This window comes from Myotis yumanensis, unplaced genomic scaffold (genome assembly GCF_028538775.1).
Source record: "Myotis yumanensis isolate MYYU_CA2020_CCGP unplaced genomic scaffold, mMyoYum1.0.hap1 SCAF_10, whole genome shotgun sequence".
NCBI lineage: Eukaryota > Metazoa > Chordata > Mammalia > Chiroptera > Vespertilionidae > Myotis > Myotis yumanensis.
In genome coordinates this window covers 72120392-72147332 of record NW_027223761.1, presented here as the reverse complement: position 1 = coordinate 72147332, position 26941 = coordinate 72120392, and the positions used below count along the sequence as shown (strand labels likewise).

General features: G+C 39.5%; 1 protein-coding gene across 1 annotated transcript; it reads right to left on the bottom strand.

Moving 5' to 3' along the window:
- Positions 1-513: 513 nt before the first annotated feature.
- Positions 514-5348, bottom strand: SLN (sarcolipin). The gene is made up of 2 exons (XM_070426931.1): positions 5243-5348; positions 514-1144 (listed from the first exon to the last, which is right to left on the bottom strand). The coding sequence occupies exon 2, from the start codon at positions 1067-1069 to the stop codon at positions 974-976; it is 96 nt and encodes a 31-aa protein (XP_070283032.1). The 5' UTR covers positions 1070-1144; positions 5243-5348; the 3' UTR covers positions 514-973.
- Between the last annotated feature and the right edge of the window lie 21593 nt (positions 5349-26941).

The window sequence follows — 26941 nt, the reverse complement described above, 5'->3', positions numbered from 1 at the left end:
TTCATAAATTTGTATTTTTTTTGTTTTTCTCCTTGTTATAACTGTAGTTTATTAATGACAATAGCCAAACTAGAATCACTAAACATGGAAAGTGACTCATATTCTATTTGTACTCAGTGGTAAATAATTTGAAATATTTATATTGAAGCAAACAGGGAGATATTATAGGATGAAATATACATTTCTTGTGAATTGTAAAGATAACAAATAAGACTTCAAAGAAACTGTGTGCTTTTAGTGGACACTTCAGGCGATGCCCCCAGCCTCCTAGTGCAATGGATTTATTCTCCGCCTGCCCTTGGGACTAGTTTAGAAGGAACGTTTGAGGAGCACCGAGCCAGTGGAATTATTTGAAATGTGACACCCTTAATTGACTTGGTTTCAAATCCTCCACACTTGGAGCATCTTGGCTTAGCTCAAATGCTAGAAATACTATAACATTTGTCACTTCAATCCCAGCCAAGGGTCAAATGCAGTATCACAAATAGAAGCCAAAATAAATTCTGAAAGTCATTTTTGTGGTTGACTTAACTTTATTCACACGATAGCTGTGACAGGGCCTGACAAAGACTTCCTCTGACATTTCTTTCTTCTGGCGGGGTGATTTAAAGTTTGGTTGCAGACAGTGTGGGTTGGAGGGATGTGTGGTGAGACAGGTTAGGGGCTTTTTATAATTCTACATCATCATGAATCCAGTTTCCTTCTAACCTTGTGGCTTAGCTAACACATTTGCCGTAAGCGTTGGGGAATACATCTAATGTTGACTGGCAAACTCTTGGCAGCCCTCGAGAGCAGCATCTTTAGAGAACACACAATTGATCCTAACACGGGAGGCGCCTCAGAGGTGGTGTGTGCAGGTCAGAAGTGCCTTAGGGTGCCAGGAAAGGCATCCCATTACAGCAGTGGGATCTCAGGACATACAGCAGGCAGCTCTGGAGCGTTGCAGTCAATCCCTGGAGAGTGGCATGCCGTCTCAGGACTGATAGGACCTCACAAGGAGCCACATAAGGATAACCGTGACCAGGACCACAGTGAAGTTGAGACACAGCTCCCGGGCGGACAGATCCATCCTCAGAGTGGCTCAGTGAGAACCGAAGGCAGACTTCTTCAGAGGCACCAAAGACCTCCTGCTGGTCCTCACCCCCTAACGGAAAGTAACAGAGAAAGCATGGGAATGTCAATGAGCATTCCTTCCTCAAAGGAAACAGAAGCACTGTGAAAGAGGACGGTGCTATAGCCTGCATTGTGTCTCCCCAAAGTTCACATGTTCAAGCCCTAACCCCCAATATCTCAGAGTATAGCTGTATTTGGAGATCAGGTCTTTCAAAAAGTAATTAACTTAAAATTAAGTCATTCAGATGAGTCCTAACCCCATATGACCAATGTCTTTATAAGAAGAGGAGATTAGGACACAGACATGCATAGAGGGAAGACCAGGTGAAGACAGGGAGAAGATGGCCATCTGCAAGCCAACAGAGAGGCCACAGAAGTAATCAACTCTTCAACACCTTGATTTCAGATTTCCAGCCTCCAGACTCTATCTTCGCACTCTGGTTGTAACTCTGCCTTGCGTCCCCAGCCTGCCCACCTACCCTGCAGATTTCGGACTTGCCAGCCTCCACAATCACATGAGCCATATAAATAACGTCCTATTGGTCCTGTTTCTCTAAGACTCCTGATTCATACAGACAGACTGCCTTTGCTGCCTGATGTCAAAAAAGACCAATATAGTTCTGATTTTGATATTTTCGATAAAATAAAAATATTACATTTTTCTCTGTCCAATTTCTGTATTTGTGTGTGTAGGTGTACGTGTGTGCTTGCCTTGCTAACTTAGAGTACCAGCCAGCAAAGCCACCAAAACTGAAAAAAAAAAGGTTATGTTTTAGTATTTTTCTTGCTTTGAATTACATATAGAAGTAGGATACCGTAATTTTGCAGATTTCAGGCTTCATCTAACCCTGTTGAAAGTAGGAGGTAGTTTCAACATCTGCTTTGCCTTTTATAAGCACTGCTTTGGGCACAGAACCTACCAGAGTCAACCCAAAGTCCCTCACATAACAGGCACTCAATCCAAAGACCAAGTGTTAACCTCATGGCTACTTCTGTTTCAACAAGGGCTTGTGCCAGCTATTTTTAGTGAGGTCTAGGATGTACCTAGATTGTAAACACTTCAAAGAGCAGGAACTGTGTCTTTATGGTTTGCACATATGTGCTCTTAGGAAATCATACTTTGAGAACATATGCAATGTTACCTTCAGTGGTGTGGCATGATTGATAATTTGTGTGTGCACATCAAGTAAAATTAGAGATGAAAGATAATCTTGAAGATACTTGGGACAAAAGTTTCCCATAGAGTGAAAATGTTTAAAGGGAAAGAGTGTTCTTTTATTTGCTAAAGGTGGAAGTTCAGGGGTGCAGAAAGGATTGTTAGCAAGTTTTTGGCCTGACCATCTAATCTGACTGAATTATTCATTGTAATTACTGTATTTGTTGTATTATTTGTGGATCAAATGATCAATGGTATAAACCAGCTGAATGATCATTTTTCATATCATTTCATTGTTAGTATAAAACACAAGTTCAAATCAGATGGTGCTAACTAGTAGGTTGTTGAATCTTAGTTAAAATATGGCCAGTGATGATAGATTTATGTTTCATTTTCTTCTTAATTATTACCCATCTTTTGGCCCTCCACATGAAGGACATAGTAAATTGCCAATGAAAATCTTTATACAAATACTTTAGAAAGTAAACAGAAGATAATAAATGGATGAGAAAGCAGAGAGGATGTGTAAGAACGTACACAAGAGCAGAGGGGAACAGGAACGTGATGAATCCAAGCAGGGAGCCTGGAGGCAAAGGCATGAGAATAAAGACAGACTTTTCCTTATGAATTTATTAATAAAATAAAATCCTGGCCCAAATGCCCACTCATGTGGGTAAGTTCTGAAGAAATACAGAGATATGCAAAAATATGAGTCTGTTTCTAATGATTAAAACAATTCATGGAGGGCAAAATAACTGTCCCACCAAATCTGCCTTAGATTAAGCTCTTAAATAAAGAGGATCATGGAGCATGGCCCAACAAGAACATTCTGGGAAGAAAAAAAAAAGTATATGATTGTCTAACCACTGTGCTGTACACCTGAAACTAATACAAAATACTATTGAATGTAAACTGTAATTGAAAAATAAAATTTTAAAAATAAAATAAGAAATATGTATACTTTTAAGGATTCCAATATTTATTGCTAAATTTTCCTCTTACATTTTTTTCTAGTTTATATACCACTAGTGTATGAAAGAACTAGTTTTCCTATATCAAAATGGACATTAGTGATTTATTTTATTTTACCTTAAACAATTTAGTAAATTAAAAAATATAGTATACCCAGGAAATTTTTATTACTGTGCCAATTAAATATTTTCCATGTGTTAAAAAAAAAAAAAAAAAGAACATTCTGGGAAAATGTTATTGAAAGTTGTCCACAGCTTTTGGTATGTGACCTTCACAACAACTCTGTGACCTTCTCAGAACTCAGGCAAGTGTTATTGTCATTATTCTCTCTTAGGTTACAGCTAAGAAATTGGCTTTTTGAGAGAGGTTGAGTTGTGTAGTAACATATAGTAAGTTAGAGGCAGAGGTACAGCTGGCAGATTGGAAGTAGTTGCTAGAACTGTGATTATTTCCATAGAAGTGATTACAAGAATAAGTTACTACTGCAATTAACTGCCCTCGCTAAACAAAGTTAGTGTAAATTTTCAACCACTTTGAGAAAACAATGTGACTTTTTTTATTGAAGTTGTACATGCTCATTCCCTATTATCCAGTGATTTCACTTTTACTCTAGAAAACTCGAGCTCATATGAGCCAGCATGGTTATACAAGGATGTTCACAGCAACATTTTCACAATATCCCCACCCTGGAAACAACTCAAATGTTTATCAACAGTAGAATGGACAATGAATGGTGGTCTATTCATATACCTGAATGCTACAGAGTTAAGAAAATATATGAATTATAACAATACTCAACAAAATGGGTAGATCTCATAAATATAATTGTTGTGCAAAAGAAGAATTTACAAAAGAAACATAGAGTATGATTCCATTTATCCCAAGTCAAAAACAGGGAACTTCATCATATTGTTTAGGAATGCACATATAGATGATAAAAATATAAGAGAAACATGGACAAGATGATCTTAACAATCAAGATTGTGATTACACACGGTGGGGCAACAAGGGGGAGGTGACCAGGAATAGACTTTTGGGGTACTGACAATGATCTGTTTCTTAATCTGGGTGGTAGTTGTATAGGTGTTGCCTTAAAATTATTGTCAAACTGAAGTTTTATGCACTCTTCACATTTTTTTTCAGTAGTCTCTGAATTGAAAGGCTACCCATCATACTTCTTGAATACCTGTGAATTACCTCTTACTCTTTCTTGTACTTTGATGGTGGTCTTAATAAATATTTGGGTTTTTTAAAGTAGATTTTAAATGAACAAAACACAGAGTTAAGGTGAGAATTTCTAATGAATCAACTCAATGAACACGTGCTCATTGTAAGGGGTGGACTTGATTTAACTTTCACATACATTAATACCAAGGTCAGGCAGAAATTCAGACCAGCAACCTTCATTTTTCTGCTGTTAAGCCGCAAAGACTATTTTGGCTTTATTTATTTTATTTTTTAAAAAGTTGACTTTAGAGAGAGAGGAAGGGAGAGAGAGAGAGAGAGAGAGAGAGAGAGAGAGAGAGAGAGAGAGAAACATCAACCAGTTGCCTCCTGTACTGGCCTTGACTGGGGATTGAACCCACAGCCTAGGTATGTGTCCTCACCAGGAATCAAACCTGCAACCTCTCGGGGTACAGGCCAATGCTCCAACCAACTGAGCCTCCCTGGCCGGAGCTTGGCTTTATTTTAAAATTTCCCTGGAGTCAAGATCACACCATATGATCCCAAGTGATTGCTATATGGATGAAATAAAAACTGAAAATGCATATCATGTAGTGAAAAAAGGAAAACAAGAATCAATACTATTCACTTTATAGCTAAAGAAATACCATGTACAATAAGCATTGTCTATTTCATTAAGAAATGTAAATATTCCTCTGCCTTTCTCATTTGCAACTTGTAACACACACACACACACACACACACACACACACACACACACACACCGTATGCTAAGCCTAAGAATCCTGCTATTCCCGAAGAGGGTCAAGAACGTACCTGCTGTGGTAGGCTTCTCCTGTCTTCCCCTCTCTCTCCTCTCTCTGACTCAGGCTCCAACCTGCTCGTCTTCTGGGCTGTCTGGACTTCTGGACTCTGGGCAGGGCCTAAAGTAGTCCCAGGGAGGTGGCAATTACTGTGATGTCACTGATGAAACATCTCAGAGGAACAACCTCCAAAGGTTTGAGGCTATTTGTGTTTAGGGGGACATGGAAATATGTTCACTAAGACTCTGTTCCACTAATATCAATTTGTATTAACACCCCCAGGACTTAAAATCTTTTCTTTACAGTTGACGTTTGTTACCATTGATGCAGGTTTTTAATTTATCTTTTACATCTTCATGAATATCTTTAACACATTTTTAAAACATCATAAACCACGATTATAGACTAATGTCAACAAACCAGCACTGCATTTGGCTCCTCCCATAGTCAGCATGTGAGGGTGTGAAATGGGACTTCATTTCACTACCCATTTCTTTAGCTATTTGAAGTCTGAAGAGTTCTTGCTTTGCACATGCACACCCCAAACCACATACACACACACACACACACACACACACACACACACACACACACTAAAATTCAACAGGCATCTTTAGCTCCTTCAACACTGACTTTAGTCCAAGCAGTGAAAGTTATCTCCTCAGTCACCTGCTCCACATACCTTTCCAGCTAAGCTGTATGTTGCAAGTTTACACATTAATATAGTTTCATCTAAAACAGCTGTGGAAGCCATGATCTATATATCACTGTCAGTAAGCTAATACAGCAGTAAATTCATACAGCAAAACTCAGTCACTTGGATAGATCGGAGGTAGAAGGAGAGCTGGCCAAAACTAGTGAAAACACATAAGTTATAGAATATAGATTGGAAATAAATAGAATTGTGTAACTTTCAAATATAAACACCGACTAAAACTAGACTTTTAAGATCAGTTTGTAACCAACATTCCAGATGTCCGGAGGTGAACAGAGTCTCTGAAGTGTTTAACTCGACTCAAAAGCACATCAAAGACATGTAAAACTTTAGACAATTAAATGAATGAATGAATGAATAAATAAATAAAGAAAGAAAGAAAAGAAAAGTAAAGAGACAATGCAAAAAGAAAAAAAAAGCACTTTAAAACATGACCCCCCAAAGTGTGTTTGTTCAGCAGATCCTTTCTTTCTAGAAAATAGAGCAAATGTCCGCTCTGAATTCCCAATTAGGGTCAATCAAAACAATGCATTCCCAAAAGGCATAAACAAACACAACTCTCATTCCCCAGAGACATTACTGAAGGACTTTCCATTCCATTTCTTCATTTCAACATAATAAGCCCAATGATGAGTAATCTTAAAACAACATTCTGTGGCCACATGCCTTGTAAACAGATAGCTTGCTGAAGTGACAAATAGTATGTAACAATCAGAGCCAAATCGAACAGGGGCAGTTATCTGTTGCCATCTGGCAAACTCCTTGAATGTAGTCAGATTTCCATCTTTTGCCTCCAAACCTTTGCCAGGTTATTTCAAATGCTGGGGATGTTTTCCTGGTCGCCAAATCACACCTGTCTCTTTTTTAACCACTCAAAATTATTTTTTGTCCAATTAAAAAGATATATGTATTGCAAACATTCTTTGAAAATATATAGTATAATGAAAATTTAAATTACCTTTAAATTCACCACCCAAAGGGGAAAATAACCTTTATGTTACATTTTTATTAATGTTGGAGGTTGCATAGACATAATCTCAAATTCCCAAGATAATTTGCTAAAAGAATTTCATACCTTAAAACCCCCTTTTTTCATTCATGTATAGAATCAGGTTATTCATACTATGCCATGTGTTGGTATGCCATGGGCTTATGGGACAAGCATTTATTTTATACATGTCAGAATAGGAATTAGCTCTACAATATTGAGAATATTAACTACAATGGGGAAATATTAACATATCACAAAACAGCTTACCAAGCTGTCAATTTAGTTGAATTGGTCAACTTCAGTGTAACTTGAAGGAAGAATCGCTTTGCTTATTTATGAGTCAGTTCAATTTGTCTACTTGGTTGCCCAGTTTAAGTTTATCCAATGTTATACCAGGGACTATTGTGCCCAGTATATTGACAAATTCCAGATGGAGATTTCACAAGCATCTGCATGTTAGTGGTTTATCCAGAGATGTCACAAGAGAGTGGAATTACACTAGGAATTTAGCTTGTCATTCATTTGATGGAACCCTCTTCAGAAAAGCATGCAAGGCACCCAAAGTCACCTGACAACTGTTCAGAGGCTTAAGGAAGAATTTAACCCTAAGGACCTACCAGTCCATTAAAAAACAACAACATTATTATCTCTCATTTAAGACACTGAGAATAACAAGATTTCAAATCACAGCACCAAAGCAAAACAACCTTCTTTTACTGTGCTGATTCTTTCCTTTCTGTGAGCAACCCCATGACTTAACAGCATTTATTTCATATCAACTTTCTTTCAAGATTCTGTTCTTCCCATCATTAGGAGAACATAATCATCATTGACATTATTTCTATTCCTATTAATCTAGAATTTAGCCAAGGGCCAAAAATGTTAAAAAAAAAAAAAAAAAAAAAACATTCACAGTAACAGTGGTATTGAAGATCTAATTGGCATTTATCTTCCCCATCTCCATCACCACCATCCATTTTCTTAGATGTAAAAACATTATACCCTTTGAGAATCAATGCTGAGTTTTTGTGTCTGATTAGGAGCTATTTTTAAATTTATTCCCCGTTTCCATCTACCTTTTTACTTTGGGGAGCAAAAGTGAAGACCTCATGTCAGTCCGTGAATTCTACAACTGCGGGACACAATGGGGGAACTCAGCAAGGCCTTCAGGAAAGGCGATGAGCGCTTAGCACATCACAGTAATGAGCGTGATGATCATGGTGCCTTTCGCACCTTCACAACTTCACATCCAGCTGGTCAGGCAGCTTCCCGCTATTCTCTTTTATCATTTCAAACACAAGAGGACAAGCCCAGAGAAAGAGGAAACCCTATTTCTTGGCATTGTTTTCGTGTCTTTGAAAGTCAATGGTTGTTATCTACAGCCTTACCTACTTGCGGCACATGTGTGATTTTTGTCTCACTGACTGGATTTTAATTTCAAAGGCAGGGACAGTTTCTTGTATTTCTTTTGTTTCTTTAGCTGTGCATCCAACTGGCAAAGAATCATAATAGGTGCTCTACAATGTATAGCAAGGGGCTCAGCCTGAGCCTCCTTCCCATCACATCCCCTATTGAGACCCTCACATGTCGGAGTATGCCTGGCACACAGGAGTGGTGGAAGCTGAGGTCAACATCAAATCCACTAATTTAAATAAATTAATTAAATAAATAAATTTTAGAAAGGGCATAGAAGCCAGCTGGGAGAGAAAACTCTGAGGGGAAGTGACCAATAAGGTACAAGTGGTTCAGCAACAGGGAGAATACATAGTCATTCCATTACAGAAAACACTAATTCACTGTGTCAGTCTAGTTCCTGTGAGAAGCAGATGCCATGATGGGTCTAAATGTGCAAAAGGAAATTGTCGTAGGGGAAATGCCTGTGAGGAAAAATATGGAAAGAGGGGGCAAACGTAGAGAGTCATCAAATAGCAAGAGAAAGAGAGAGAGAGAGAAAAGGAAGGTTGGGTAGAAACAGACTGCAGTTCCGTTCTAAGGAAAATCCGAGAAGTCTGTTAGGAAACCTCAAGTCAGAGTCACCTGTGCCTCTAGGGATAAGTCCGCCTTCCTATTCCTCCCACATTCAATCATCCACTGAGAGAAGCCCATGGGAGGCACGTCCCCTGTGCAAATGTGATGTCAGGGTCCACCTCAGCTACTGTGCAGTCGGATCCAAGAAGCACATTCTTGTGGCCACCGTTCTCACACACGACCCTCCTACTGCTCTACAGCTTGGAGCCTGGGTTCTAGGAGGAGAGGGAGCTATGGATAAAAATTCCATAACTCTCTTAGCCATTAACCTCAATCAACAGTATGCGATGCTGACCGGGAGGCAGGATCTGCCTCTGCCTGTGCCATCTCACGGACATCAGCGCATCTGTGGAACCAGCAATGCAATGGCCTCTGTCGAAGTGTCACAGAGCCTGGCAGAAGCAGCAACACCCATTGAGGTTTACTGAGGTTTATATTAAGCTATGAAGGCCTTACGTCACAGCAGAGCTTGAGCTAAAGAGCAAGAAAATGGCAGACACGGCAGATGTGGTCTCCAGCCGTGTCCTTGTATGTGAGCACATGTGGGCCGCCCTTTGAAGTCTCTGGAAATAATCAGGAGGAACATGACAGGGGCACGGTCTTGCATAATAGATGCAGCAAGAGCCAGAGAGTGTTGTATTAGCCCTGTTTATAACACACCATTTTAGTCCTGGCTTTGTGAGGCGACACCTGTTAACGTCATTTGACTTGGAGCCAGTTTATTTTCTCTCCTCTGGAACAAGTATATTTCTGCTCTATAATAAAATTCTGCAAGCAAACAGCTTTCTCTCAGCACATTAAACATAGCTGCTGTGGTGGGGGTGGGGGGAGGGAGAGAAGAGACTCAGTCAAAAATATGTTTACTACTAGGCTAATACCATCTGCCCTCAAAACACTCCCAGATTTCAGACTGGCTTTACTTTTCTGATGGGAAAAAAAGAATTCAGCCATCTTTTGATGTGCCCTTACCAAACCATTCAGAGAGATTCCAGCCAGACACACCCACTTGAAACATTCCGTTCCTTATCAAGTGTATTTTCAATGAATCTCTCCTGAGAATCTGTCCATCAGAATAACACCATTGCCGTTTCAGCAAGAATAGTAAGAACCAGACAAAATTGCTCACTGTTCTCTGTGAACCAGTTCATTTGGCTTTAGCCTCCGGCTCTCAAAGCAGAGAGCACAGCGCCTGTGGAGAATCATGAAATCTATCTCTGCTGCCTGTGAAAGTAACGCGAGAACGGAAGTGCCCAGATGCAGCAATGTGGAAGATTAGCTGGAGGCAAGCTACAGGCTAGGTTTCCTTTTCGATGAGAGATGTACTATCTCTGAGGGCAACTGGACACTTGTTCGACAGCCTGGGAGTAACCTAACCTTTTACACTTTTACAGTAAGTGAATGGGGAGTTGCCAGGAGCTAGTATTCCGTGGATTTGGGCAGCGAGTTTGGAAGGGGTGGGTCAGGCCTACTCTCTCTAGCTTGCATTGAGCCAGTTCTTGCCCTCGTTTGCCGGTGTAGAACACCCAAACCTCAGACCAACTGTGTCATTTTTACGGGTACACCTTTTGTGCTAACAAAAGTCCAACAAGCTAACATTGTCTTCCTCTTCTTGTATTCTATTCCTCGTTTGCTGTATGTTACAGGACTCACCAGGCACATACATGTCAACGATTCCCTCTGAGGACCAACACAAGCACAAGACATCCCTCCCTCTGCAGCCACGCCTGCTGGGTACCACAGCTTCCGGTGGTTCTCAACCTTCTGGCCCTTTAAATACAGTTCCTCATGTTGTGACCCAACGATAAAATTCTTTTCGTTGCTACTTCATAACTGTAATGTTGCTACTGTTATGAATCGTAATGTAAATATCTGATATGCAGGATGGTCTTAGGCGACAACTGTGAAAGAGTCATTCGATCGCCAAAGGGGTTGCAACACACAGGTTGAGAACCGCTGGCTTAGACCATTGGAGGTGCCAAAGTTACACTTACTTCTGGAGCAAAATGAGGACTGGAGGGGAGGAAGTGTGCACCCCTCTGTGTGTCACACCCTGTTGAGGGGTACCCAAGAAATACGTCTTTGTTGTCACTCCAGTGTCTTCCCAGACATGAGTCCATAGGGAAGTTTAGCTGGGGAATGCATAGAAATAATAGAAAACATGCTTCTCCCTTTTCACCTCTAAGATTTGATCCTGTATCAAACTTTCCTTCTCTTGGGATGAATTATCTCTCAGGAGGTGTGCTGGTTCCCAGAGCAAATCGATTTCTACCTGGCCTGCTCCGTTGGTACATGAGATATGTGCTGACATGTCTTGAAATACAGCACTAGATTCCGCGGAGGCTCCGGGAAAGGCCCTACGCCATCAGTGTCCTTGGACAGATAGTGCAACGTGCATGCTTTCTACCAATTATCTTTCCACTGCAGCCAGGTGGAGATTGGCTTCTCTGCACTCTACATATGATTCCTAATTTCAATGGTTTGCGGTAGCTCCCAAATCAAGTTCAATCTTCAGCTGCAGAGGCGAGGCCCTATCAGGATCTCACTTCCAAACCCACTGCCCTCCTCTCTAGCAATCCCCAACGTGCACTTTCTCAGATGTTCTCTCCTTGTGCGCACATGCCATTCCTTTTGCTTATAACTTTCCTTCTACCTGCCCTCAACACCTCCCCACTTTGTTTGATGATTAACAATAATACTTGATTCAAGTATCACATTCCCTGATCCTTAGGGCTGGGATGGATGGACCGCTGTGATCTATGTAGCCCTATACACCACTGATTTCACTTGATTGCATTGACCTGATTGTCCATCTTCCCCCCTTCCCCTTAAGCACAGGATTTATCTCTCACCCCCGTAGACACAGTTCCTAGTCATATAGTGCACAGAACATATTGGACACCCTATAAAAACTATTGAATAAAAATATGTCTGAATGTATTATGATCGATAAATTAATATGTTTTTATTTTTTTTATTTTTTTTAAAATATATTTTATTGATTTTTTACAGAGAGGAAGGGAGAGAGATAGAGAGTTAGAAACATCGATGAGAGAGACACATCGATCAGCTGCCTCCTGCACATCTCCCACTGGGGATGTGCCCGCAACCCAGGTACATGCCCTTGACCGGAATCGAACCTGGGACCTTTCAGTCCGCAGACCGACGCTCTATCCACCGAGCCAAACCGGTTTCGGCAAATTAATATGTTTTTAAAAGATGATTTTTCTCTACTGTTGAAGTTGAACAGCAAACGATGTAATTTGTTGTAGTTGTTTTTTTAGAAAATTAAACAACTTTTAATGTAAAACATAATTAAAATGTTCCTTCCACAGATTAACAATTCTTAATATCTTTGTAATATTGTTTTATGTCTTTTTAAAATAAGAGAATTAAAATACAAATAAAGCTGAGGTCTCGGTGAACCACAATTCCCAATTCTGTGCTCCTTCTCACTTCCCCAGATAAAGCAGCTGCTCTAAGTTTGGTGCATAATCAACCCTTTTAGATTTAGCCTCCAGATTATGCTAGCCTGGTAGGTAGGTTTTACTCTTTTTTTCTCTCTGAAACAGTTTGCGTAAAATAGATTTTAAAAAAATATATATGTTTTTATTGATTTTAGAGAGAGCGGAAGGGAGGAGAGAGAGAAACATCGATGTGAGAAACATCAATAGGCTGCCTCCTGCGTTCACTTTTCTTCTTGCTGAGATTTATCTTTCAATATTTTTTTCTGTAAAAGTCTGTGGGTAGTAAGTTTTTTTAATCCTCATATAGCTTTTCTTTTAATTTTCTTTATTGATTAAGGTATTACATATGTGTCCTTATCTCCTGATTGCCCCCTCACCCCCCCCCCACTCATGCCCTCACCCCCCTGGTGTCTGTGTCCATTGGTTAGGCTTATATGCATGCATACAAGTCCTTTGATTGATTTCTCCCCCTAACCCCCACCCCCACCCCCACCTTCCCTCTGAGGTTTGAGCATCTGATCGATGCTTCTCTGTCTCTGGATCTGTTTTTGTTCATCAGTTTATGTTGTTTATTATATTCCACAAATGAGTGAGATTGTGTGATATTTATCTTTCTCTGACTGACTTATTTCACTTTAGCATAATGTTCTCCAGGTCCATCCATGCTGTTGCAAATGATAGGAGTTCCTTCCTTTTTACAGCAGCATAGTATTCCATTGTGTAGATGTACCACCATTTTTTAATCCACTCATCTTCTGGTGGGCACTTAGGCTATTTCCAAATCTTAGCTATGGTGAATTGTGCCGCTACAAACATAGGGGTGCACATATCCCTTCCGATTGGTGTTTCTAGCTTCTTGGGATATATTCTTAGAAGTGGGATCATTGGGTCAAATGGGAGTTCCATTGTTACTTTTTTGAGGAAACTCCATACTGTCTTCCATAGTGGCTGCACCAGTCTGCATTCCCACCAGTGGTGCACAAGGGTTCCTTTTTCTCCACATCCTCACCATTATATTTTTTAATTTTGTGACTATATTTTATTTCCAAAGTTTCCAATTGGTTCCTTTTCATGTCTGATTCTTCTGCTTTCATAAAATCCTCACCTTGTTTTATGGATGATAATTTTGCCTTTTGGGAATAGGATTTTGTGTTTTGCTTTGTTTGTTTGCTTGTTTGTTTGACAGTTTTAAACTCTCAAGCTCTTCCCAATTTTTCTGTTAGCTCTCTTTCCATGGTTATGAATTTTCTCATTTATAGATTCTATAGGCTGTCTTTCCTGACACTGAGTGTGCTCGTGTTCTTCTTGTCTGAAAGATCATTTCAGTCCAGATATCTCCTATATCTGGCCTACACGTAGGACATTTAGTTCCTCACCCTTGTCTCACCAGTTGGTTCACACAGAAACCTGTTCCAGCTACCCGCTGGACAGAAGTAGGTTTCAGATGGATAAGTGAATTTATTTCCCGATCTTTCACCTCAGGGCACACAGGATATCTAAATGCAAAGAAAATAGCCCTCGCACCCCATATTGAGGAAAAACCTTGTTCTCCACCTTCATCATCGCTGGAGCATGTTTAACCTCTGCCCTCAGGAAGACATGTCCTGTTTCCAATCCCAGCTTCCTGAGAACCATGTGCCTCAGGTCCTGGTTTTCTCTGTAGTTTCCCTTTCTGCATTTGTTCATACTGGTTATTTCAGTTGTTTTTTAATGTGATTGCATATATTATTTAATATTTTATCTCTCATCCCTATGCATTTAGAACAGAAGATAGGGATTTTTGCATGTACTCATTCTCTTGCTGACCCAGATATGTTGCTTCTATTTTTTAAATAAACTATTACTGAGGTAAACAACAAAAGCTAAACTTTTATGAACTTTAAAAAAAAATCAGCCCTAACCGGTTTGGCTCAGTGGATAGAGCGTTGGCCTGTGGAATCAAGGGTCCTGGGTTCGATTCCGATCAAGGGCATGTACCTTGGTTGCAGGCACATCCCCAATAGGGGGTGTGCAGGAGGCAGCTGATCGATGTTTCTCTCTCATCGATGTTTCTAACTCTCTATCCTTCTCCCTTCCTCTCTGTAAAAAATTAATAAAATATATTAAGAATAAATGAGATTTTTTTAAAAATCAAAGAACTTGTATCCAATTCTCTCACCCTGAGGAAGAAGGGTAGGTAAATTATTTTTTTCCAAATCTCTCATTATGCTTTATAGTATAGGAACAATTGAGATAATAACTTATCATAATGACATCTGATTTTCAAAGTATGTGGCTTCTTCAAAGCCTTGAGACTCACAAAATTCCTGGAGGAATAAATATAGTTTGAATTATTATCTACATTTTTCAAATGAGTAAAATTAAGTAAGCCACACAACTAGTTCAATGGTCAACCCAGGATGCAATCTTACCTTTGTTGACAAAATGCATACTGATAAAATGTTTTAATAGCTTTCAATGACTTCATATTATATTAAATTCTATAGCATCAACAAATGTGGAAAATAGTAATAAAGGTTATGTATTCAATTCATAGGCTATGCTTGGTGTAAATAAGAATTCATGCACCTTGATGGTAATTCCATAGCATCCAGGCATTGATCCAATCTACATCATTCATGGAACATTCTCAGTCCCCTAAAGCTTCATCAGCAATATTACATAATGAAACTCTACCTGAATTTCTCAAATAACTAGAAGAGTCCTGATATAATTTGATTATGGTGGAATCCAAAATGAATCATTCGGTGGGAATACAGCTATATGCATGTGTGCATGTATATATAGAGAGATAGCCATAGGTAAGAATAATAATACAGATACATATGAGAATACAGAAATATATAAGAAGGTCTGTAGCATGGATATATAGTATACATTTTTTATAATTCCTAAAAAGCAATAAAACTAAATGAAAAAAAATATTAGACAAGAAGGGAGATAAGAAAGTATATTAAATCTACCACCCCTTTCCTGAGGCTGATATGTCTTCAACTCTACTAATTATTAGAAAACATTAGAGCCCTGGCCAGGTGGCTCAGTTGGTTAAAGCATCGTCCTGTACACCAAGAGGTTGTGGGTTTGATCCCAGGTCAGGGTATGTGTGGGAGGCAACCAATCAATATTTCTCTCTCTCTCTCTCTCTCTCTCTCTCTGTCTCTCTAAAAATCAATAAAAATATATCTTTGAGGGAGGATTTTTTAAATGTATAAATTGCTTAAAAGATATTAGGAAAATTTTTCTTCTCAATGCAACCTGCCCCTGAACTCATTACAGAAAGGAAGAACTTGCTGATAAGGGCCAATACTTCCTTTTGTGAATATATTACTTGCTTATCAGAGATGGAAATATGGTCTGGCTGTCATATTTTGAAAACTATATATAGAATAAATCTTCACAAGCGATTTGGTTGCAGCAATATATAATTACTAGTTAGAACTATCTCCACACACACTTTTTACTCCAATATATAACTCTCTTCTCTCCTCCAGAATACAATAAAGTGTTTTTATCATGACAACTAGTATTATTTTAATTAATAAAATTAATTTTACTGGTTATGAAAGTAATATATGCAAAGTATGTAAAAAAGGAGAAATATTAGGAGAAAAAACTAATGGAAAATAGCAACATCAACCACTATTAACATTTTGTCACTTATCATTTAGTCTTCCGTACATTTATGTTTTTCATATCTGAGAGCATAATTTCATATATTCAGAACAAGTGGACAAAGGCAAGCTATCGGAAAAGACCTGAACTAACAGTGGTCAGCCCCATGGAGACGACATGAGTAGAGGAGGAAAGATTTTTCACGTCTTGATGTAATCACTTCTGAACAATATTTATTTCTTACTAATAAAAAATGAAATTCAGTAATAAAACTATATAATGGGGAATGAACAAGGAAAAGTCTTTTCTCTTTATACTTGACCTTGTTAATAATATTCTTCTAGTCCTACATTTGCACAGAATTGCAGAAGTTGAGAGATTGTTTTGTCCAGTCTCTATATTACAGATGAAGAAATTAAAGCCAAGAGAACTTAAATGACTTGACAGCAAAATCACATCTCTAATACCCCTGACCCATATGCTACAGGTTAATTTTAATTCATTTTGAATAGAGACAAGGCATGTGCATTTTATTGATCTACTTTGACATTAGTCTGGAGTTGGCATAAACAATATTCTCAGTCATTAAGAACTTTTCCAAACAGACTAATTCAAAGTAATTGTTCTTTGTTATTCTCTTTCATAATGTTCTGTTCTTTCCCTTGATAGTACTTAACCACAAATTTTAATTACATAGTGACTTGTGCTTATTTATTGTTTTCTCCCCCATCAGACTCCAATTCCTCATGTGTTCTTACTATATTCTGTTCTCCATTACATACCTAGTGCCTAGCACAGTGCCTGGTGGATATAACAAGTGCCCAATAACATACAGTCAGAAGGGCATGAAGTTGTTTTCTGTGGTTTCTCTTTGTTGACTGTACTTTCATGGGTACTCAAATTACCTCAACTTATTGAGCACTTACTATGTTTTAGAATTTAGACAATGTCAGAAGCATATCATATATGTAGATGTACTTTAATCTCATAAGTTAGCTATATTATTATCTCTTTTGTACAGATAAAAATGACTGAGCCTGAGAGAGGTTAGTTAAATGTCAAAAGGTCAAAAACCCAGCAAGTGGCAGACATACTAGTAGAGTTTGTTCCCAGGTTTAATTACAGTGTCTAAATTCTAGACCAGGGGTGGGCAACCCCTGGCACGCGTGCCAAACATGGCACGCCAGTAACTTTTGCTGGCACGCGAAACCCTCTCTTATAATCTTCCATTTACAATTTTTTTCTTAATATCGACTTTTTTATTTTTCAGATAAATTCAGTGTAGGTGCATCTTAGATAAATAAATAATTTTACATAACAAGTTATCTTAAAGACCATAGACATGGATTGACGAGAGAGGGGAAGAGCAATTTCTATGCCTCTGCCTTAACTCTCCCTGCCTTCCAAGATCCGACCAGTGTTTTGGTTTCATCCACATATGCTTGTGAACCTTTGTTCTCAGTGATGAATTTTGTTAAGTCTCGTAATAGGAGTAGCCTGACGGATGAAAGTAGTAGCTTGTGCATATCTCTGAAGGTCACGAAATATAAACCTGATGTAAAATCTCTGTCATCAATGATGCAGCAGCAAAAGTCCCACTGATAATATCAAACGGAGTCATAAAGTTTTCTGTGGGACTATCAGTGTACATGTATACATTAAAAATAAATGTATTTTTCATCATCATATACTGTGTTTTTGTCACTCGCATGAATTTTATTATTTCTTCAAGGTTCTTCACATACGTACACCTTAAGAGATTTCAAGTAGGCATAACATGTTCTCAAAAAATTAGGATTGGGCACGCAGAAGAATTTTGAGTCAGAGATTTTGCTGGTTTTGGCACCCACTCACAAAAAGGTTGCCCACCCCTGTTCTAGACCCTTATGCTATCTGGCTTCTAATATCCTGGCTTCAATTGATGTTCAAGATTCAGTAATAGGAATAGCATTGCTTTACCCTCAATATAAAGTTTTCTGGGTTAAGATACCAGATTGAACATACGCATCTAATTTTGTTCCCTCTCCAAACCCTACTAAAATGACAGTAGAGAGAGTTTTTAAGGCATAAAGCCATAAGGATGAGGAGAATTAAGAGGAGGAAGCAACAAATAAATTTGGAAGCTGTAAAACAAAATAATGAGTGCAACTGATTTAGCAAAGCTAAGAAAGCTGTCCTAAACTGGTAATAGGGAGAGCCAAGAGCTAATGTGATTTATACTGTACAGATTGTTGGCAGTGGGGATGCAGCGTGGAGTAGCTAAAATAAGGAGAATTGGATGAGAGCTTTTAAAGAGCTAGGTTAGGCCCCAAGATCTCACCATGCCCCCAACTATGGCACAGCCAACAACTGACCTTCCCGCTCCTAAACAGCACACTGGAGTTTATTCCCTGGAGAGTCTCTGGACTGGGAGACACAGGCACAGTTAAAGGCAGAAGTAGCCTATCAAAAGGGGGATTTGAATGACTGTACATCTGGATGATGAACCCATCTCCCATCCAATCCCTCTTCCTTCACTCAGGTTCCAGAAGAGTGGAAGCTAAGCCTTTACTTGAAGCTCCGGGAAGAAGATTGGAAGAGCCTTCTTGAGGACTCAAGAAGGGACAAGGGAAAAGGATACTGACATTGGAATTCCCCCAATGAAAAGGTTCCAATGGCTCATCTTACAGAGAAGTGCACAGTCAGCAAGCCTCGCTCCTGTTCTCAGAGAGTCTTAGCAGTTTTTAGTCCTACCTACTTAAGTATTAGCAGAAAATGTGAAAGAGTCCAAAATAAATAGAAGAAAAGCACTCAAAGGAAACAAATTATACAAGGAGAAGGAAACATACAAAAAAGAAATTAGATCTTTCCCAACTTATCAGCAACATTGGAAGCTAGAGGAGAATGGAGAAAATACCTCAGAATTCTTAAAAAAAAAACTATGTCCAGCTGAGAATTCTATCCCTGGTCCACTATCAAGCAGGTGAAAAGATAAGATTAAGATATTTTTGGACACGGTCTGTTTCAAACCATTCACCTCCCATAATTCAGCCCCAGATGATGTGCTTCACCAAAATGAGGGGGTTACCCATGAATGAAGACATGGGGTCCAGGAAACAAGAGAGCCCAAGGGAATATCCAGATAATAGTAAATGGGTTATCACCTCAAAGTCTCATCTGTGAACCTGGAATAAAGGGCAATCAGTCCACACTGGAGGAGGTCAGATGGCATAAAAGATGCCTTCAGGAAAACACAAACCACTAGGAAACCTGATGACTCTGAACATCTTGGGAGGAGTTTTAAAGAATCAGCAAAGTTTGGGGTTGAATAAGTGATAAGTATTAGAAAAACAGGCAAACAAAAAAAAAGATGACCATTTTTACTCCGTGGGAAAAAAATTAAATTTAGGACAGAAAATCAAAAGTAGTCACAGTTTATTACATGGCTCAACTAGACGTAGCATTTTCATAACCCTAATGTAAACCGTGAATATTGGGCTAATAAAGTAAAATATAAATCAATTGGGATACCCAGGAAAGACTAGTAAAAAATAAAGACCTGCCGTGGCTGGGTGGCTCAGTTGGTTGTAGTGTAGTCCCATACACCAGAAGGTTTCGGGTCAGATTCTCGTCCAGGATACAAACGCAGGTTGTAGGTTCAATCTCCTGTCGGGACATGCATGGAAGGCAACTGATCTATGTTTCTATCTCACATGAATATTTTTGTCTCTCTCTCACTCCCTCTCTAAAAATCAATAAATATATCTCAAATGGGTGAGGATAGAAAGAGGGAGAGAGAAATAAGTTCTTTCTACCATAGTGAGAGATCAATATAGTGCTTAAACCTGAAAATTCAAGTAGTAATACAAGCACATTATTTAAAAACATGTAAGTAAACATGAAATGAATCAGCAGAAAGATGAAGTGTTGACTTCCAGGGGGAGAAATGGAGTAAGTTCAGGACTATTGTGGTGTCTTGCACAACTATTTACACTATTGCATATGTAAATTTAAAAATTGAAACCAACAAAAAGACTTTTAATATAAATAATGTTTTTAAATGGTAAAATACCTCTCTCTCTCTCTCTCTCTCTCCCTTTCATTCTAAGTCTTATGCCAGCCCCTCCAACCAGTCACCTGGAGAAGAGAGACTGTTTTAAAGACGAAGTTGACTGACTCTGCTAAATCAGTAGAACTCAATTAGACAGCAATGAATATGATTTTTCTTTCTAGCACTCTAAATAAATGAGTCCAAAACTTGCTGAAAATGGAAATTATAGTTTTATCATGAAATGATCCCTTTTTCACCCCTGTGTAAGCCTGTATTTCTTTCTGCTGATCTTCTCCATAAGATCTCTGCATAGTGCTATATGTTGATTTATGAAACTTCCTCCAGCCTTTATTTCATTTATATTTTTTATCTTGTTATTTCCCTTGGCAGATCCCCGTGTTAATATTTGACCCTGTGAAAGGTGTTCGGCCAAAGAAAGTCCTCAGTGTTCGGTCAGTGGCCTGAGACAGAGGGTGAGGCCCGGTCGGTGCCTTGGGGAACTCAGATTACATTTCCAAGGCGTTCTCATGTAACAGCTGTGTGCCTTTGATCAAAATACTAAGAAACACAAACCCTCACGTCCTCCTCTGCACAGAAACAGCCAGGACCCTGTTCTCTTGGATCAAGGAAAGGCATGCCAACTGCTCCAAAGGATGCAGTAAATGCCCACATTCCCAGAGGATCTGCAGAGACACAGGATGACATGGGTCAGACAGAAGGAGGACTTCTGCAGGGGGTTTGGAGGGACTCCAAGGGGGCTGTTGCCCTTTGCGTTGCTACACCCTCAGCACCTGCAACAGTGCTTGGCACATAGTAGGAGGTCCATAAAAATTTGTTGAGTAAATTATTCAATAAATACACCACTGCTCTATCTGGTATTACTTTACTTTTCTCAGATTAACACATTCCTGCCCATCCTTCAAGATCCAGTTCATCTATTTCTTATACAACTTCCTTTGACAACTCAAAGTCTTTCCTGTCTGTATAGCTGTGCTTTGAACAAATGTCTGCTGCTTATTCTTATAACACAGCATTGCAGTTACTTGGTTACATGTCTGTCCTCCCTACAAGACTTTTAATTTCTTGATGTCTAAGGCTTTGCTTTATGTAACTCTGCATCCTTGCTACTTCACATAGTGCCTGTGTATTTATTTATTCATTTGTGCAGCAGGATTTGAGTACCTGCTATGTTCCATGCACTAGAATGTCTCTGGGAATACAGCAGTGAACAAGACATGAGCCTTCTATGCCTCCAACTTTACATTCTACTCAGGATTTCAGAGAATTAAAGTAAGTGTGGTAAATGCCAGAGGTTGTGAGTGCATTATTGTGCATTATGGGAGCAAAGGAAAAATTTTGATCACACTCAAAATTTGAGGAATCAGAAAAACAAAAACTATCTGGGGAATATACAGAAGCTAGCTAGGGGGATTGAGAAAGATGGCAGTGTAGATAAACACCTGTACTCACTGCCTCCCACAACCACATCAAAATTACAACTAACATACAGAACAACCATCATCCAGAAGCACTGGAAAGCTAGCTGAATGGAAGTCCTGCAACTAGAAAAGTGAAGAAAAAAGCACACTGAGATTGGTAGGAGGTGTGGGGGCACAGAGCGGGCTGGTCTGATACCCATGTGTGCTGCTTTTTTAATCGGGAGGGAGATCATCTCTATGGAGGCTGCCCGGAGGAGCAAGGGGTCCCAGCTCCACACCAGACCCCCAGCTCAGGGTCCCAGAGCTGGGAAAAGAAGCCCCTATGAGTAGTAAGAAATACAGGCTGTAAAAACCAGTGTGGATTGTGGCTCAGTTACACAGATGCTGCTGGAGACCCAGCTGTTACTCTTACAAGGCCGGCACCATGAACCGAACTTACAAGGTCCTGCTTCCTCAGAGCACCAGCACAGGGCGAGGCTCTGGGGAACACAGACACATATGAGGAGGAATTGGATTGTCTGGCATCAGAAAAGGAACTCAGGGCCTGCTTTCTCCCAGATGGAGGTGCTCACAGAGATCATTGTTAATATGCTGGGACCTCCCCAGTCTCAGGGATGACTGACAGCCATTTCTGTTTGCTCTACCCTGGTGATTCCCTAAGACCCTGCCTCATGCAATTTGCAACCCCATCCAAGCTTTATGACAGGCCTGTTCTTGCTCAGGCCAAAAATCTCAAGCAAGCTGCAGCTGGGTCTGGGAGCCCCAAGCCTATCAATAAAAGGCCCAAGACCTGGCACCAGTACCAGCCTGCCTTGCTTCACAGCTGGGCTTCATCTGGGAACTTCCAAACCCAACACAAAGGGGAGGAATTTGCAGATCTCTCTGTAGCTCCTGCCAGGTGGCCCCAAGCAGTGGCTGACTTTGTACCTACTTGGAGACCAAAGAGCCATGTACCAGTAGTCAATGTCAGACCATACCAGATTACAACTCTACACATCCATAAGCAACACACTCAAAGGGCAGACTCAGTGAACACCAAAGCCCCACTGAAGCAAGTCCTGCTCCATAGGGGTGTCTCCTGCACAGCAGCTCTCCCACTGTAGTCATAGCTGTTTCTCATAGCCAACTGGCCTGGAGGTAAATTCCTCCCAGTGACACCAACAGAAATCAAGTCTCAACTACAAGACTGTGCTCACAGCTCAAAAAGGGATGCACCTAGAGCTCCCAGCTCAAGTGACAGGGAAGCTGAGCCACTGGGCCCTATAAAACACCTACTACACAAGGCCACTCTACCAACTCAAGGAGACATAGCAGCTCTACCCAATACATAGAAACAAACACAGGGAAGCAGCCAAAATGTGGAGACAAATAAACATGTCACAAATAAAAGAAATAGAAGAAAGCAAACTATTGGATATAGAGTTCGAAACCACTGTTATAAGGTTACTCAAGAATCATCTAAAAGTTTCCAAAAAGATGGAAAAGGATCAGTCAGAAATTAAGCATACACTGACTGAAATAAAGAATAATATACAGGGATTCAACAGTAGAGTAGAGGATTCTGAGAATCAAATCAATGATTTGAAATATGAGGAAACAAAAAACACCCAATCAGAACAGCAAAAAGAAAAAAGAATCCAAAAATATGAAGGTAGTGTAAGGAGCCACTGGGACAACTTTAAGTGTACCAATATTCACATTATGGGGGTGCCAGATGAAGAAGAGTGAGAAAGATATTGAAAACCTATTTGAAGAAATAATGACAGAAAACTCCCTTACCTGGTGAAAGAAATAGACTTACAAGTCCAGGAAGCACAGAGAGTCCCAAACAAGAGTAACCCAAAGAGGACCACACCAAGATACATCATAATTAAAATGCCAAGGGCTAAAGACAAAGAGAGAATGTTAAAAGAAGCCAGAGAAAAGCAGTTAGTTATCTACAAGGGAATGCCCATATGACTGTCAGCTGATTTCTCAACAGAAATTATGCAAGCCAGAAGGGAGTGGCAAGAAATATTCAAAGTGGTGAATAGCAAGAACCTACAACCAAGATTACTCTACCCAGCAAAGCTATCATTTAAAATTGGAGGTCAAATAAAGAGCTTCACAGACAAGAAAAAGCTGAAAGAGTTCACCACCAAACCAGTACTATATGAACTGTTGAAGGGTATTCTTTAAGAAGAGGAAGGAGAAGAAAAAGATAAAGACTATGAACAACAAAATGGCAACAAATACATACCTATCAACAATTGAATCTAAAAATCAAAATAAATGAATAAGAAATCTAAAGAACAGAATAAACTGGTGTATAAAATAGAATCAGAGGCATGGAAATGAAACAGACTGATGATTCTCAGAGGGAAGGGGGGTGGGGATAGGAAGAGATTAAACAAAGATCTTATATGCATATATGCATTACCTATGGACACAGACAATAGTGTGGTGAAGGCCTGGGTGGGGCAGGAACCAGGTGGAGGGAGATGGGGGAGGAGGAGGGGGTTAGAGGAACATCTGTAACAATCTCAACAATAAAGATTTAAAATAATAATATAAATAAATAAATAAATAAATAAATAAAAGAAGTTAGCTAGGAAGGATGAGGATGAGTATTCCAGTATAGCTAATTTGGGGAATGGGAGAAAGGAAAAAGAAATATAAAAAAAATAAGAAAGAGTAGAGGAAGAAAGAAAAGAATGAAAGGGAGGAAGGAAGAGATGGAGGAAGTGATAAAGGGAGGGAGGAGGGAATACCACATTGCCTTGCAGTACTTCTTGTTCAGAAGGTGACCTTACTGAGAGTCCTAAAATTGCCAGCTACTCCCTTTCATTTGGAGTATTTTCACAAAAGCCACAAAGTACAGGCAGCTGTAGAACTGAAAAGGGCCATCAATACCTGGGTCCATCCCTCTTATTCTACAAATATAAACACTGAACCCCACAAAAGATAGTAATGACACTATTTTGCCTTTGTCGCTCATCTTACAAAGGATTTTCACCCCTCTTCAGTTTGAACCAAATAGCCCTACGAAGCAGCAGCATTATTTTTACATATAAGGAAACTGAGGCTCAAATGGAATCAGTGGTAGAGCTGGAGGCCAGATTTTCTGGTGCCATGTCCAATGTTCAGTCTGCCACACTTTAGCATTAGGAACAGAGCCAGCAGGAGACAACTCCTTCCAGAAAGCAAGAGCGTCCTGACACCTGATACAGACCGAGCCCTGCTAATTATCACGCTGTGTCCCAATTACAAGAACACTTGTGCCGAATGACTTGGCCAATAGCCTGGGGGACACTGGAATGATTGGGGTTTACTTGGTCTTACCTTCACTTGGTGTCAGGTTATAAGTCGGCCTTGTCACAAATTAAAAGATTGTTAATTATGGTTATATAAAAATGTAAAATGTCTATAAAAGCAGGGCTCCATAAACAAAATGAAAAGATAAGCCATAGAGTAGGGGAAAATATTAACTCATATAAAAGCTAAGACATACTACCCAGAATTCAAGGAATTCCTCCAAGTCAATAAGAAAAAGACCTATAACCCAATTGAAAAATGGGCAAAGGATATGAATACGCAATTTACAAAAATTAGGAAGCCCTAATAGCCAACAAACACATGAAAAATGTTCATAGTAAATCAAAAGCTGATTAGGAAAACAATAAGATAATCTTTCACCCCGAAACCAGTTTGGCTCAGTGGATAGAGCGTCGGCCTGCGGACTGAAAGGTCCCAGGTTCGATTCCAGTCAAGGGCATGTACCTGAGTTGTGGGCACATCCCCAGTAGGAGATGTGCAGGAGGCAGCTGATCGATGTTTCTCTCTCATCGATGTTTCTAACTCTCTATCTCTCTCCCTTCCTCTCTATCTCTCTCCCTTCCTCTCTGTAAATAATCAATAAAATATATTTTTTAAAAAAAGATAATCTTTCACCCCAATATGACTTACAAAAATTTGTAAGTCTAACAATAGGAAGTGTTGGTGAAGATTGGACAACAAAGAACTCCACTTTGAGAGGGAATCAGACTATGTACAGTCACGCTGAAAATACTCTATGGCCCAGCAATTACTTCAATTTCTAGATAGATAGATGATAGATAGATAGATAGATAGATAGATAGATAGAATAATCACACATGCACAGAATTATGTAGGAGAGTCACTAAAGCATTGTTTGCCACCAAAATTTTAAAAAGAAAATTTCAGAATGCTATATACTATGTTATCATTTCTATGAATAAAAATAATTACATAATATTTAATACATATGCATGCACAAAAGTGTAAAAGCAAGGACGAATACATACCAAGTCTACAATAATGGTTTCCTCTAGGACAGAAGAGGAGTAAGATGAAGAGAGGGAAACATAAGAACTTTAACTTTGTTGGACCCTTTTGATTCTTAAAAAAAAAATGTTTTAATCTGAATCTAAAACTGAAAATATATGGTAATTCTTTGTTTATTTCTGCACCAAAATTAGTTTTCAAAACATTTAAATAAGTGTGATACTATATATATATATGAAAGCCTAAGTGACCAAATGTCCAGTCGCTATGATGTGCACTGACCACCAGGGGACAGACGCTCAACACAGGAGCTGGCCAACCTCCCATGGCTGGTCAACCTCCTGTGGTCCCTCCTCCCTCCCTCCCCCCACTGGCCCCAATCAGCCCTGATCCCGGCAGGCTGAGGGCCCCACCCATGCACAAATTCGTGCACTAGGCCTCTAGTTTTCATATACATTTCAAACATTTTCTCTTCCACCCCATCTGTTAAAGGGAGAAAAGGTAGATTAGATCACTGCTAAGATTCCTTTCAGCCCTCCAATGAAACCTGGAGGACTTTGAAGAGGTTATAGATGCGTGACCTTTTGTTTGAATACGGTCTGGAAAGGGGCTAGGAATATACTGTCAGCTGTTACAAGGGAAGGAAGCCCTGGAACATTTTTGTAAACTATGAAAGCTTCTTTTTGCAGTAGTCTCACTCCAGAGGCATTCCTATTTATATTCTGAGAACCCTATCTAAATTAAGCTTCCACACAAGGTTTATACAGTAATTGGTTGTGGATATTCTGGTCCATCTCTCTCCCCTCGCTCCAAGCCATAAGCCTTGACATGAAACTTCATTATCACTAATTCTTGTATAAAACACTAGGCTTAGAAGTTGGGCAGCCATATAACCCATTGAAACCGAACGTAGAACTTGTGATATGACAGGTCTGACAATTCCCTGCAAATCTTCAGTCTTGTGAGAAACTGAAGGAACCAGTTAAGTTCCATGGAAAGACTGGCAGAACAAAAAGGATTTTATAAATAGTCCAGCTGTCTCTTCAAGTGCACACAAACCCTTCCAGAGAAATCAACTAAGGATAAGTTTCATGCAACCAAGAGAGAAATAAGAAAACTTCAGCAAAAGTATTATGATGAACATTTAAT